This window comes from Myotis nattereri (genome assembly GCF_964212035.1).
Source record: "Myotis nattereri genome assembly, chromosome: 16".
NCBI lineage: Eukaryota > Metazoa > Chordata > Mammalia > Chiroptera > Vespertilionidae > Myotis > Myotis nattereri.
In genome coordinates this window covers 27,424,495-27,440,177 of record NC_138091.1, presented here as the reverse complement: position 1 = coordinate 27,440,177, position 15,683 = coordinate 27,424,495, and the positions used below count along the sequence as shown (strand labels likewise).

Below are 15,683 nucleotides of genomic sequence, written 5' to 3'. Positions count from 1 at the left end.
GAGCTTTGTGTTTCTTAGAAGCCCACTTCAGCCCGTGAGCTCTCCAAGGCTGGGCCAGGTCTTGCCCGTCTTCATATTCCCTGCACAGTCGTTGCTCAGTGAGCATTTGCTGAAGGAATAAATGAAGGCACAATGTGTTGTAAAGAGCTCCTCAGATGGAGGGGAAGGTCTTAGGGATCATGCTCTTTGAACAGTATTTGGAAATAGGAAGAGACCTTTGCCAGGCAGACATGGCAAATAAGGGGTTCTGGGCAGAAGGAACAGTGAGTGCAAATGCACCCAGGCAGACACCCAAGGGCGTGGGGTATTTGGTGGATGGGTCTCTGTTCTGGAATGTAGGGCACACGATGGTCAACCAGAGGGCAGATAATGCGGTTTAAACGGGGCATAGGGCCAGTTTAAACGGGGGATGAGGGTCTCAGAAGCCACTCTAATGGGCTGGCATTTTGGAAATTAGAGTAAACCCGGGAGTGTAAGGGTTTTAGGCAGGGTAGCGATGTGACCACTATGTATGGGGCTGAAGAAGGAGCACCAACAAGGAGCATGCCCAGAGCCTCCCTTCTAATGTCAGGGCTGCTCTTTACTCCAGCTCCTGCGGAGCAGGGAGCAGGTGCCAAACTCCCAGGTGACAGCTGTGTGCTCGAGGGACACAGGCAGGGCTCCCAGGCTGTTCATGCCGGAGGCCCTTTGAAGTCACTTAACCCAGTCCTCCCATTCTATGGATGGGAAACCTGAGGCCCAGGCTTGTAGTCTGGCTTTCTCCCCACAGACAGACCTGGCTCAAAGCTGAGCCTTGCTACTCCCCTGGCCATGTGACCTCAAGCAAGCTACTTAACTATGTTTCTGTCATCTGGACCGTGGAGGTAACACTATGCCCCTTTCGGGGTTGTGGGGCTACATGAGATAACGCACGACAGGCGTCTCCGCAGCTTAGTGCCGGGCAGGCAGTGTGCGCTCCGTCAGCAGTAACTTTTTGTCCAATCTCCGGGGTTCTGCTTCTGCTCCCAGCGCACTACCAATGCCTGTCTCCGGGGGAGCTGGGCCTGGGTTCTCGCAGGGGCTTCTGTAGTGGCTGAGCTAGTCGGGGAGCGAAGGGGACATTTCTCAGGTTGCCCACAAAGGCAGGGGCATACCTTGGCTTAAGTGGGGTTAGGGCAAACACTGAGTTTAAAAAGGCAATTTGGACTGGATGACAGAAGAAAATGAGAACATACTGAAAGGAGTGCGTGTGTAATTCTGCACGGGTGGGATGAGTTTCCCATGTGGAAGGACTTTTCCATTTGCATAAAGCTCATGGCAGGTTCCTTTAAGTCACCGGTTCCTCCTCCGGCTCTCACTCAGGAGTCAGTTTTCCTAGCACGATTCACAGCGACTTTCCAGGGGAGAGCCTTCTGCTCCACACAGTCTTGTTGCCTCTCCTGATCTCCTTTCAGATTCCCTTGAACTTTGACCTCAAACAAGGGAATCCTGGAATGGGATCCATGGAGACCCCATAGACTGTGGGATGCACCATGATCTTTTGTGCCACCAAGAAAGTAAAAGCCCTGCCGATGGACCTGTGAGATGCAGCTCATTGGGGAACAAGCCCTGGTTTCAGAAATGTTACAACGTGAAAAACCAGGCATCTTAGAAGCAATGAAACACAGTGTTTGAGCATCAAGGTGAGCGGGGTAGGCGAGGCCGGTATCATGGCAGGATGGAAATGTACAAAGGGGGACAGACCCCCAAATTACACTTGGCTTCCCATTATTTAATTACTGTCTTTTCTTTATGAGAAAAAACACGACTACAAAGGCTCTATGAGGACAGACCCTGGCTCTGCTGTGTTCACCGTGGTGTCCCCATCCCTTCACGCATAATAGGTGCTCAACAAATATTTGCTGAATGAGAAACCAAGCAAAGCCACATTATACAACACAAGGAAAAACCCAGAAAAGAAAATAAATCATTCATCATCGCCTCACTGTGGGTCTTTTGGCTTCTTTCCTTCAAGTCTTATTTCCTATGAATACGCTCTTTCATATACATGTAAACATAACAGATTATCAGATTTAGCTCCGGGATGTGTTTTTGTATTTCTCTATTAATATGAATGAAATGATCAAATGAGATGATGCGGAAATGCTTTGAAGACTGTAAAATGTTTAACGAAATATATTAGTATTAGTTATAATTACCATGGCAATACGGATCTGAATGAGGCTGATTTTCTGCGAATATACTTCAAAGCAAATAACAAATTTGCCCTCCGAAGTTGGGAATGTGTCTGCTCCCACCCACTGTGGGGAGTCCCTGTGCTTCAGACCAGGGAGGGGAAGCGACGGAAGGATTCGTGGAAGTCATCAACTCCACCTTCCCACCCAGTCCAGACATTTCCTTTTACTTATTTATTTATTTACTTATTATTTTTTAATTTATTGAATTGATTGGGGTGACACTGTTCAACACAAACATGGGTGGATTTCTACATTACAAGACCTGTATAGAAATGTCTTCAGTGTTACTGATGCAGGGGAAATGGGGCTGGGGGAGGGATACGTGCATCTCTCAGGCCAAAGAAATGGCTATCAGCAAAGAGCTTCCTTCTCTCTGACCTTTGACCTTCGCTAGTGGCCAGGCAGAGTGACCCTGTGGGTTCAGAGAATGCTACTCGCCTGCCCTCAAGCTGATAGCAATGTGGACAGAGATGTCAGCCCGTGTAAGTCACTCACGACAGGTGTGGCAGTTACAGTGAACAGGCCACAAAGTCCGATTAACCTGGGAAACGGGTCAGAAACTCACCTTTAGAGTCAAAGAATCATGCACACGGTGAGTCATTGTCTAAGCCACGCCTGGGTCTTTGAAGGGAGGAGAGCTTGCTCACATAACACGCAGAAGGAGGGACTGACCAAGACTCTCTCCTGGACCAAACTCTAGCCTCAAGGTTGGCCTACAAAGACCTGAACAAACACTACCATGGTCTCTGACAGCTCAGAGCTACATCCTGAGGCCAAGCCCTGCCCGCTGCCCCCTCAGAGTCCCCGCCCGAGAAAACTCAAAGCTGCCCAAAGAATGGACTATTTGTCCCTGCCAACCCCTGAAGATGGGCCTCTGTCTCCCTGTGTGTACGGGAGGGTGGGGGCCTAACTTGGATGCATGCCAGCTGGACACTCAGGCGTGTTTCAAGTGGACCGACCTCTCCTCCATACTCTCTGTAATGTTTCACTTCCCTGACTGCCATAGTCACCTCTGGACAAATCCAAGTTGAGTTCAGTTCATGCCGAACCCTCTTTCTAGCTGCAATGAGTGTGCTACTGGTTCAAGTCTGCCCTTGGCGCTTTGACAAGGGTCCAGCTTGGCAGTACTCAGAGGCGGGCTGTCACACCTCGGCTCATCTCTTGGGCTCTGGTGCACCCAGACTGCTCGTGCATCTGCACGCCTCGACTTGTTACTCTGCATTTTCACTCTTAATTTTTTGTTGCTATTGTTAATCCTTGCTCAAGGATATTTTTTTACATTGATTTTTAGAGATTAGGAATCGGGGGGAGAGAGAGAAACATTGATGTGAGAGAGACACATTGATTGGTTGCCTCCCACACTCGCCCTGACTGGGGCCAGAAATTGAACCTGCCACCCAGGTACATGCCCTTGACTGGGAATTGAACACTTTAATGCATGGGTCCATGTTCTAAACATTGAACACACTGGCCAGGACTCTCACTCTTTTAAAAAAATCTTTCAATTACTGTTGACAGCCAATATTATATTAGTTTCAGGTGTACAGCACAGAGGTTAGACATTTATATAACGTATGAAGCGATCACCCCCAATAAGTCTGGTACCCACCTGGCACCACACACAGTTATTACAATAGCATTGACTGTATTCCCTAGGCTGTACTTTACATCACCGAGGCTATTTTTCTGACTCAAATCCTCAGCCCTAAACGTGGCTCCCTGCTGTCTGGTTCATGCCTGCCTTCTTTGTCCTTAAGGGGGAGGTTTCCTAGGGACTCAGCTCACTCCCCACCTCGCGCACGCCCTCACACACTCCATTTCTGCTCCCATCACCTGTCTCAGTCCCTGGGCCTGGAAGGCCCGGCCAACTCCCAGCCTCCTCTGCCCTGGCCTCAAAGCTGCCGCCCACCCCCTCTGTGCTGCCATGGAGGCTGGACTTGGCCTTCAGCAACTGCCCAGGCATTAAGTACACCTGAATCCTACACCATCAATTTCACCCCCCCAGAGAGTCAGGACTATAGCTCGCTTACAGATTTAAACCCAGTTTCTAAGACAGAATACTGTTTTATAAAATGGCTAAAGAACTCTGGTCAGTACTACATAAGAGACAACATTTGAGTTACATTTTAAAAACAAGCTGAACCTGTAAGTTCTACGTGCACCTCTTTGCTGATCATTCCTTCATGTTCTCCTGGATTCTTCCTTTCTGACTCACAACAGCGCTGTCCCCACCACTCACTGCCCTCACTCCTTGCCCCAGGCCTCCCAGGGCGAACTGCCTCATCTGATCTGGTTTAGGACTTCCACTCTCCCGCTTTTATTGCAGGCACACCAGGGACATGAGAAAGAAAGAGTCCGGGCAACTCTCCACAGTCCTGCTTCCCGACTGAGAATTTGTGAACTTCCCCGAGACACTTCCCTTAAAATGGAATTGAGAATTTCCCTTCAAAGATGTGAAACCCATGTCAGACATGAGGCTGGGCCAGTCCTCACTCCGCTGACATGCAGGGTGGATGCAGCAGTCCTGGTAGGCTGGGAGGGGCCCTCCCCTGGCACTAAATCCAGAGAGCAGGCAGGAGCCCATACAAGAGGCTTCCTTCCACTTAATTCTATTACGAGAGTGACACTCCATTCCTTCACCTTTGTGTAGGCAATTTTGAATTATATTAACACAAGTGATGCAACATACCAAATCCTGGTTAGCAGTTTCTCAGATCATCTACTATTCCCCCACCCCTCTCCCAATATTGCCCCCACCCAGAATGGTTGGGTATAAAAAAAACCCCAACCAATTCAGTGAAAAAGAAAATAAGCTGGGTTTCCTTCACACCCACTTTTGGGAACTGACATGTGGTTCCTGAGAATTGGGTCATGAAGTTTAGCCGACACCTTCTCCACTTTCAGGGGGAGTCCCTTTACCAACCCCAACTGTCCTCCAGCCTCCTGGTGAATTCAGAACCTTCCAGAAGTGGGAATCCCATTTCTCTTCCTCCTCACCCCTCTGCAGGCGGCCTGAGAGGAGGAGAACCCCTGACCGAGGGAGCCCAGGAACTTACCCTCTGCTCCTGCGTGGCCACGAAAGTCTGGAACCCTGGTGCCACCCCAAAGCCCAGCTCTTGGATGAAAGGCGGCTCAGACTGACTGTGGATCTGAACTTTCACTCCTGCTTCAAACGTCGTTTCCTCTGAAAGAACAAAATGGGACAGAGCCGTGGGTCAGAAACAACAGGTGCTATGGGGCCCTGAGACTGACACGCTCAAAGGGACACTAGAGAGGCCATGTGGCCGGCAGACTAAAAGCCCTCAAAGTTGACCCTCTCCTTATTCCTGGAAACTGTCAATAGGTTACCTTCCCCGGCACAGGGACAGTGCAGAGATGATGAGTTAGGGATCTTGAGGTGGGAGAGTATCTGGGACTCTCCGTGGGTTCCAGTGTGATCACAGGGTCCTTGCAAGAGGGAGGCAGGAGGAGCAGAGTCAGAGAGAGCGCTGGGAACACGCTGTGCTACTGGCTCTGAAGATGGAGGGAGGAGCCACAAGCCAAGGGATATAGGCAGCTTCCAGAAGCTGGAAAAGGGAAGGGATTTTCCCTGGAGCCTCCAGAAGGAACGCAGCCCTGCCAACACCTAGATGCTAGCCTAGAGAAACCCTTTCTGAACTTCTGGCTTCCAGAACTGTCAGACAATAAATTTATATTGTTTGAAGCCCAGAAATCTGCATTTCTGGAAATTCTTCTATGGTGTGTTTGAGGCCAAACACATTTGGGCAAGCAGTGATCTAGTCCAGAGAGGGCAACTGACTCGCCCAAGGTCACACAGTGAGCCAAGAGCAGGGCAGGGCTAGAAGCCAGGTCACCTGACTTACAATCCACCACTTTCTAGCCCCTGTGGTGTGGTTTCTTTCATGCCAGCAGGTGCCCTGCTTCATGGCTCTGGGTTCTGAATGAGGGCTGGAGAAAGGGAACAGGTTTTCCCCGTCATATTCCTTCCAGCCCAGCGCCTGGAATGGAGCAGAGTTCAGTAATGATTGAATGCAGCAAATAAGTGAGGAAGTGTCCTCAGCTGAGTCTACTGTTTTCTGCCCTTGGACCAGCTATGAGCCTGCTCAACGTCTGACTGGACCCTGGGAAACACCACGCCACACGCTGCCCAGCGACAGGCTCCCTCCCATGTCTCTGCCTCGGGAGGTCTCACCTGCTGAGATGCAGGTGGGCCGCTCACCAAACAACAACAGCGGCGACAACAGTAGCAGTAGCCGGGACTACCCAGACAACTTTTGGGTCTCCATGCCAAATGAGAATGCGGGGCCCCTTCCTAAAACATCACTAAAACATCATGTGTTCAGACAGCCGTAGCAGAACATGCAAGCCTTCTGAGCATGGGGACCTGCGACTATATGGGTCGCACATCCAGGAAGCCAGCCCCGCAATAACCCGATTGGTGCTGGACCGAAGTATTCACGTTCTCACATTCCTCTCACCACTAAATGATTCAACACGGAGCTGGCCCGGTGCGGTGAAGGATTTGTTTACACATCAGGAACACCAGGATTCAAAGCCCCAGGGAGCGAGCAAGAGCACAGACAACGGGGAAGTTACCACACACACAGTGTTGGGAACCCTGGTTAATTGGGACCAGGCTGACACCCAGACAGCTTAACATGAAAGATGATGTTGAATCAGGAGGAGGGCGGTGGAGCTGGTTCAACCTGCAGAGGCTGGGCCTCTCTCTCGTTTTTCAGGAGCGCGGCCGCGGCGGCAGGAGGCGAGGTCTACCTGCGGTGTTTTCTGCTCATGCCGAGAGGCCAGGGCTCTGCGGGGGGAGATGGGGCCCGAAGGGCAGAATGCATAATAGGGCAGGGGAAGTACATCGCAATAAAAGAAGCTTAAATCTTTCATCTTTGCAAATGACAGGAAACACGCCGAGGAAATAAACACTGGGGAGAAGTGGGAAGGGAAGTGGCTCTGAAAATCTAGAGAAATTTTCTAGGCTGAGGCAGGGTGGTGCCTGCTACAGAGCAATGTTATGCTGGACGAGGCTGTCTTTGTGACAGTGGCTGGGCTGGCCAGCTTGGAAGGAGACGGTGGGGAGGGAGGCTGGCCGTGTGGTGGTGGGCGTCGTCTGTGCAGGATCGCTTCCGTTTGTCCGTCCCCTGGCCAGTCCTCTCCACTGTGCTCTCCCTGAAGCCGCTCTGGCAGAGACTGTACTGATGGGCACCCTCACCGTCTGCTCTGGTTGGGTTCAGTCACTGGCGGCCCAGGTAGGAGACCGGAGTGTGTGTGTGTGTGTGTGTGTGTGTGTGTGTGTGTGTGTGTGTGAGAGAGAGAGAGAGAGAGAGAGAGAGAGAGAGAGAGAGAGAGAGAGAGAGAGAAAGGGCAGGCCCAGGCCTGGGGTCTATGATTCATGGATGCATGGAATTTTGGATCTAGGAGAGCCCTTGACACTTTTTAAATTCAACTAATCTCTCACCTTTCAGGGGAGAACACTGCGGCTCACAGAGACATGACAAGTGGGGGCTGAGCACAGCCCAGGAGCCAGGTCCCTTGACCCCTGACTCTCCTTGCCCTTTGCCAGTTGGCTAGAAGAGGCAGTGGTCCCGACGACAAACCAATAAGGCCCCAAGCTGGACAGGGACGGAGGGGGCAGAGTAGTTGAATTTATATTGGGCTTAGCAGCCTGTGCTCTCTCATCTCCGAGTTCAGGGCACTGCTCACTGAGCATGTGGCAGCGACAGTGATAGGGACCGAGGCCCCAGCCCTAGCCCTTGAGAGTCCTTATGGGAAGGGTCTGCCACACGCTGCTCAGGTGGTCCACGAGGGGCCCGTCTTGGTCCCTCCTGCTCTCTGGGCTCTTACAGAGAAACCCAAGCCGGCTAAGGTGGGGCCTGGAAGGAGGACCAAGGAAACACGGGCTCTGAGAGCACAGCCCTGGGTTTGGTTCACAGCCCACTGCGGAACAGCTGTGTGACTTCGCACACATTATACTGTCTCTCTGAGCCTTAGTGTCCTCTTTGCTAAAATGAAAGTGTGCCATCTCTGTTTTCAGCTCTAAAATTCTGTGAGCTGGGGGTCATGCACCAGTCTCCGAACCTCACTGCCTCTCATTTGAATGTCCTGAAAAAGAGATTTCTGAACAAAAAACATGCTGTTCAGCACTCACATCAATTCAGAAGAGGCTGAATTTTCTAAAGGCCACCAAAGAATCCACACATCACTGCCTGGCTCAAGCTGGGCGATGTGTGTCCTGCCCTCCCTGTCCACCCCTCCCCTGACAGACAGGCCTAGGTAAGCAGCTTGCCTCGGTAAGAACACCCGGACCCGGGACAGGGATGGGCACGCTCACGCTTGAATGCCCACAGGTGCCATTCAGACGCCAGGGGAGCTTCTGGAAGAAATAAAATCAACATCGTGTCCCCATGCGGGATGGGATGCAATTATGTCTGTTCCGGGCAGCAGCTCGGTGTAGCTGAGTGTTCCCACCAACAGCTCCTGATCCAGATGTTATCAAATGGCTACGGAAGTTGGGTGAGCGCTGCAAACCCCAGCCCCTCCTGCAGAGCCTCAAAGCACACTAGCATTTTAAAGGCCTTAGGACACGCTGCAGCAAAAACATGCTACCCTCCGTTATACCAAGTGCTGCCCAAGGCAACCCTTTTTGTTTTGCTTTGTTTTAATTTTCTTTAAAATATTTTTAACATTGATTTTAGAGAGGAAGAGAGAGAGAGAGAGAGAGAGAGAGAGAGAGAGAGAGAGAGAGAGAAACATCAATGAGGAGAGAGGATCATTGATCGGCTGCCTCCTGCAGGCCCCCTACTGGGGATCCAGCCCGCAACCCGGGCATGTGCCCTGACTGGGAATTGAACTGTGACCTCCTGGTTCAAAGGTTGATGCCCAACCACCGGGGCCAGGCTCTGTTTTAATTTTTAAGCAACACTAGCTCTTGGTGGAAAGAGTCAAGAGCCAAATCAGAAGCTATGGATGGAAGCCCGAGTTCCAATACTTCCAGTGATAGCCATGGGTCGTGGGAGAGTCATTCAGCATCCAGAGGCTTGCTTACCACATCTGTTAAATGGGCTACTCTGTTAAATGAAGAACTGCTCTATGTCCTAAGAGTGTATGGGTAAGGACCAGAAGATAGAATGCAGGCGAGGCACCTTATATACTGCAGAGTGAGGTACTCGTGCTGGGGAAGGGGACAGTTGATATCAGGACTTAGCTATAGAACAGAGAAGAGTGGCTACACGTAACACACGCCTCTTAAATGGAATATTTATAAAACATACATTAGTGAAGGCAACCCGGGTGGAGCTGGGTCTGCTCTCATTACAGAAAGATTGATTCCAAGGGTTCTTTAAATGAGTTTTCCTGGTGCATTCAGGCTCAGAGATTATAAATTACTTGTGAAGAAGGCTGATAAGTCCGGGTGGACGACTGGCATGCGGGAGACGCCACCCTTGAAAAGCCGCCAGGGAGAGCCCTGTCTCTGAAATTATAGGAGAAGTTGGCGGATGATTAAGATTCTATTCATAAAAATCTTGTTCACACACACCGGTGGCGGGAATAAGGTATAAATAACCAGATGGCCGAACAGATCGTGTAGATAGATTGCGATGTGACTATAGAATTCAAAACCATTCAAAGCATTACTGAACTCATAGCGACTTCTTGTTACTATTTTCTCAGTCAATGAATATAGAGAAGCATGGCAGTGTTCATGTGGTGGTGACGTGGGAGAAATATCCAGATGTTAAAAAGTCCTTGTATTTCCAAGGGGTGGAAACAGTGGTTCAGCTCAGAGCTTCCCATGCCAGAATGCGAGCCACCTGGAGACCATTGGTTACAGTGCAGATTCTGGGTGGGGCCTGAGAGTCTGCATTTCTGACAAGCTCCCAGGGGACAACGATGCTGCTGGTTGGAGGACCACACTCCGGGTAGAAGGACTCACAGGAGAACATCTGTGTGTTAGCAGAACCCACAAGGGCCATGGTGATCTGGCCTCTGCCCACCTCGGCAGCCCTGGGGCACAGCCTGAGATCCAGCCACTGCAGGATGCCCTGGGATGTTCTTGGCCTTCACGTCTGACTCCCCTCCCTCTCCCTGGCATCTTATCTGCCATGGCCTACACCTTCTTTAATTCCCACCACTGCCTAGCCACCTGGGAAACAGGCCTGAGACTAAGAGGAAAGGTCGTCTCCCCACTGAAGCCTCCCCCGAGATACCCTTTCCTTCTTTCCAGAACCTACTGTCCCCTCTTTTGTGCTCCATCTATCCTCTGTCTGTCAGAGCACTTAGTGACATTTAATTGTTCATATGTCCCCTGACCAGACTGCAAATGCCTGGCAGTCCTTAGGCACTTTACATGAGGGCTACTGGATCAATGAATATCCATCTGCTATATAAATGGAGCCTCAACATGGTCCCTAGATGGTGAACAATTTGAAAGCCTGGCCTGGGCCTTTTTATCTGTGTCCCTGTGTGCCTGGCACACAGTAGGTGCTCTTGGCGACTTACTGGCTAGGCAGACACGAATGCTGAGGTGGGTTTGTTTCACCCACCTCTGAGATGTTCCCCTCAGCCCTTCACCTGCCTGGCTGGGAGTTTTATTTTTTATTTATTTTTATTTTATTTTTTGTTAATCCATGATCATGACTGTGACCATCCCCTCAGCTCTGTGGTAGGTTCTGCTGCTTCTTCCTTTCTTGTGTAACTATTTTGTTTTTACTGGTTCTTTCTCTTTGTTTGGCTTGCGAGGTATTGCGTCACAGCAATGACAAATCACCCGAGGATATTTTTCCACTGATTTTTAGAGAGAGTAGAAGGAAGGGGGAGAGACAGAGAGAAACATCACTGTAGAGAGACAAATCGATTGGTTGCCTCCGGCATGCTCCCTGACCAAGGCCAGGGATCAAGCTGCAACCGGTATGTGTCCTTGACTGGAATCGAACCCGGGACACTTTAGTCTGCAGGCTGATGCTCTATCCACTGAGCCAAATCAGTTAAGGCCTGGTTGGGAGTTTTAACTGGAGTACATATATTTTCTCCCTAGTACTTAGTAGGTCTTCTGGAAATGATGCAAGTCAGGTTTCTTCTGGCTGTGCAATGGCTGCCGACTCCAGTGCGGGTTCTGACTTACAGCATCATCTATCCAGGCACCTGTAGAGACCCACCATGCAGCACAGAGGCTGCTCTGCTGCATGGCCTTGTGCTTAGGACTCTCCAAGTTCAGGTCACAGCCTGCAACTGTACTTCTAGGGAGGCCCTCAGCACCAGGCGTCAAGGCCAGAGTTTTCCCTGAGGAGCAGTTGTTGGAGAAACCATAGCAACCATCTGCATCTGCTCTTGCTGTGATGGGGAAAAGGGAAGGAGCTACCCTTGATAGTTGCTCAGGCCTTCCAGCTACGTGGAAAATTCATGATTATTTTAAATTTAATTTTTACCAAAGCAATACATGTGCATAATTTTACAAGCTGAATGGGCCGCAAGACTGCCAATGACAAAGAGCAGTGCCCTGCTCCAGCTCTCCCCACGCCCCGAGTCCCACTCCTCAGAGGCAGCTGTGCCTTCTGGTATTTCCTTTCAGAGGTTCATGGACATCAACCGCTTGACAGTTATCTCCTGGTTTCTAAAATGTTTACATATTCTCTATTGAAGTCCTACCGTGGATATGAGGATGTAGGCTTCTTACCGGAAGTGTCCCGCCATATTTACGTCCCTTTTACCTTCCTGTACATCATTTTATGACATTTCGTTTAAGTCGGTGTCCAGCTCTTACATGATCATGACTGTGACCATCCCCCCAGCTCTGTGGTAGGTTCTGCTGCTTCTTCCTTTCTTGTGTAACTATTTTGTTTTTACTGTTTCTTTCTCTTGGTTTGGCTTGCGAGGTATCGCGTCACAGCAATGACAAAGAAAAAGTCAAACTCAGAAACAGAGCATAGAAAAATGGTTGCCAGGGGCTGGGGAGAAATAGAGAGAAAGAAGGAAGTAGGGAGAGGCTGGTACAAGGTACAAACTTTCAGTGAGAAAGGGAATAAGATCAGAGGATCTAATGTGAAACACGTGTCTGTAGTTGCTAACACTGTATTGTATACTTGAAATTTGCTAAGAGAGCAGAACTTAAATGTTCTCATCAAAAACTATATTTGTGAATATATTTAAATATGTTTGAATATTGAAATATATTTGAAACCAAATTCTACCTTCACACTTCATTTGTAGCTTGCTGGATACAGAATTCTATGTTAGCTCATCCGGGAAATGCAAATGAGATACCACCTCACACCAGTCAGAATGGTTATTATAAAAAAGTCAGCTGGTAACATGTGCTGGCGAGGGTGTGGAGAAGAGGAAACCCTTGTGCATTGGTGGTGGGACTACAAGCTGGTGCAGCAACGATGGAAAACAGTATGGAAATTACTCAAAAACTAAAGGTTGATCTACCATATGACCCAGCAATTCCACTTCTGGATATTTACCTGAAGAAAACGAAAACACTAATTGGAAAAGATGTATACACCCCTATGTTCATTGCAGCGTTATTTACAAAAGCCAAGATATGAAAGCAACCTGGGTGTCTATTGGTAGATGAATGGATAAAGAAGATGTGGTATATATACACAGCGAAATATTACACGGCAATAAAAAGGAATGAAACCTTGCCATTTTTTGACAACATGGATGAACTTAGAGGATATTATGCTAAGTGAAGTAAGTCAAACAGGGAAGGACACTTATATGTGGACTATAAGAAGAAAAAACAAATGAGCAAACAAACAAAAACAAAAACAGACTCATAGAAACAGAGCAAAGGGATGGTTATCAGCAGGGAGGAGGGTGGAGGAATGGGGGAAAAAGATGAAGGGGCATACCGTCAGTAATACTGTGGTAAGTTTCCATGGCGACAGATGGTTACTAGAATGGGGGAGGGGAGACCACATTGTAAGGTATAAAAATGCTGACTCACTATATTGTACACCTGAAACTAATATAACCAATACAATATATCCCCAACTATACTTAAATAAAAAGTAATTCTATCCTAGAAAAGCAAGTCCTTTTCCCTTTCGCCCACCTCCAATTTGAAAGCACTAAGCTGTTGTCGTTTGGCTTCAACTCTGTTGGGAAATCCCAGGCTATTCCGATTCTAGATCCTAGGTATGTGACTTTTTTTTCTTTCCAGAAACTTTTAAGGGTTTCTGCTTATCTCTGTTAGCCTGAATTTTTCAAGGATGCATCTTAGTCTGATTGTTTTGCGACTTATTGTGGACAGGACTTGTTTCGCCACTTACTGCAGACAGGTGAATTCTTTTGATATGGAAAATCACGTACTTCAGCTGGGAATTTTTCTTATGTTATTTCTTTGGCAACATCCTCTTCTCCATCTCTCAGTTTTGTTATTCTAGAACTCTTAATGGTAGGAAGTTGGACTTCCTGGATTTACCCTCTCATTTTCATATTTTTTCTCCTCCCATTTTCCATCTGTTTGTCTTACTTTTCAGGAGGTTTCCTCAATTTTAATCCTTCTGTGAGTTTGAAAAAAACGTTTGCAATCATATTTTTAATTTCAAGTTTTTAAAACTTCTTTTTTGAATGTTACTTTTTCATAGCACCCTATTTTAATAGCTCATGTTTATGGATGCAGTACCATCTCTTATCTCTTGAGAATTTTAATTAAAACAGTTTGATGTTCTTTCTGTTCCCTGCATTTATGTTTTTCATTTACCAAACACACAGTGCCTACTATTATGAAGACACTTTTCTTAGAACTTCACAAATATTAACTCATTTCAATCTTCCTCACAACATTACAGTGCAGATAATAACATTATTGCCATTTTACGGGTGATGGAAATGAAGCCCAAGGTTACACAGCTGGTAAATTGTATAGTCGGGATTTGAACCCAGGCTCTAGTCTGGCTCTACAGCTCGTGCCATTAACTATTATCTCTGTTTCTTTCTTAAGTGGTTTGTTTTAGTTCCTTTCCCTCAAATGTCTGGCTTTTTGGCTGTCCATAGTGAAGAGGTACTTCAAAGCGGCAGCCATTCCCTATGTGTGGGAGGACTTACCAAGGGACCGCACTCTGGAGTGAGCTAACCAGGCCGTTTTGTTTGGAGGTTCCTGACGGCCATTCTGTGGGGGTCATTTCTCTTGAGCGTGTTAGTGTCTCCAGGAAGGGATTCCCCCAGAATCCCATTTGGGGGTGAGGGTACATTAGCCTGGCTGGAGGTCTCCCTACTCAGTAAGCCGAACTTCAGCTCATCTCCCTGTTTTCTGTACAGCACCTCACTCATGCCCTCAGCTTGACCCGGTTTTCCCAAACCCAGAGCCTGTCTGTTTCAATCTTATTTTCAGCTCCAGGTAGAGAGAGATTTGTCCAGCTGCTTTGGGCCATGGGAGGCTATCTGGAGGACTTAACAGCTTCTCTTACGGATTTTTAAATTAATCCTCCCCATTTTAACTCCAACTCTCATCCCTATCTTCGGGAGAATCTGATGCCTCCAACCCCTGATCCTTGCTTGAGCTTCTGTGCTGAGAATTGATTGGCTTTAGTTGGTTTCCCAGTGCCGACTGTTATTGTCAGCCTCGTCTACTCTGTGAGCCAGATACCATCTGCTTTCCATCTTCTACACATTTGCTGACATCTACTGTTATCTCCTCTCCCATCCACGTTGCCCTTAAAAAATGAACGCTTCATTGCCATTTAGGTGGGTTTGGGGAGGGAGCGTCCATAAACACCGATGTCCAACCCACCACGTTCAACCAGAAGTCTAGACCCTCAACCTCCCCGAGGCTCTGGAGCTCAGCAGACCCGTCATGGGCTCCCTTCACCATCCGGGGAGAAGGGGAAAGATGCTGCGAGGTGGTCTCCGTGAGGTACACAGCCACAGAACCAACCAACTCCGCTTGCATCCCAATAACTTCCGTCTACCCAATGGCTTTCACACTGGGATCCTGGGAGCCTGGGCTTTTCCTCAGGGAATGTCCACAGCCACCACAGTGAACATGGAGAACACAGCGAACATGGAGAAATCAAACTGGGCTCCCACCTCCAATTGAACTGGAGTGGCTCCGCCTTCTTCTGTTTTATACACTGAGGCTGTGCTAAAGCGTTTGTTCAACACAAGGATTCCGCTATTGCAAAAAGCAAAAACAAAACACAGAACAAAGTAAGAAAAGAACATCAACAGGCCTATCATTACAGGCCATTCTCTCTTCAGAGGTGTCCCTGAACCTTTTCCTCCCCTGAGCTATTTTCACGGGAGTGCCTTCACAATCACATTTTGAACATGAAAGGAATGTAGTGAGAGGAGAATTGCCTTTGGGTTCCCTCGTGGATTTTCCGCTTGGTTCCACTACTTAACGAGGTGTGTGTTCTTAGAAAGCTTATGCAACCTCTCTGGGCTCCAGTTTCTCTGTCTTTCAAGGGATTGTAACCCTTGACAGCAGGGTAATTGGGAGGATTCATGGGA

The 15,683-nt window shown here is 48.5% G+C and overlaps 1 protein-coding gene across 2 annotated transcripts in view; it reads right to left on the bottom strand.

Annotated features, from left to right (window-relative positions):
* Positions 1 to 15,683, bottom strand: part of ASIC2 (acid sensing ion channel subunit 2) — a gene marked incomplete at its 5' end in the record, with an annotated part of 817,018 nt that overhangs the window by 48,794 nt on the left and 752,541 nt on the right. For both annotated transcript variants that reach the window (XM_081110185.1, XM_081110184.1), the window contains one exon: positions 5,273 to 5,400. In XM_081110185.1, coding sequence (XP_080966311.1) covers positions 5,273 to 5,400 — 128 coding nt within the window. The remainder of the gene's footprint in view (positions 1 to 5,272; positions 5,401 to 15,683) is intronic.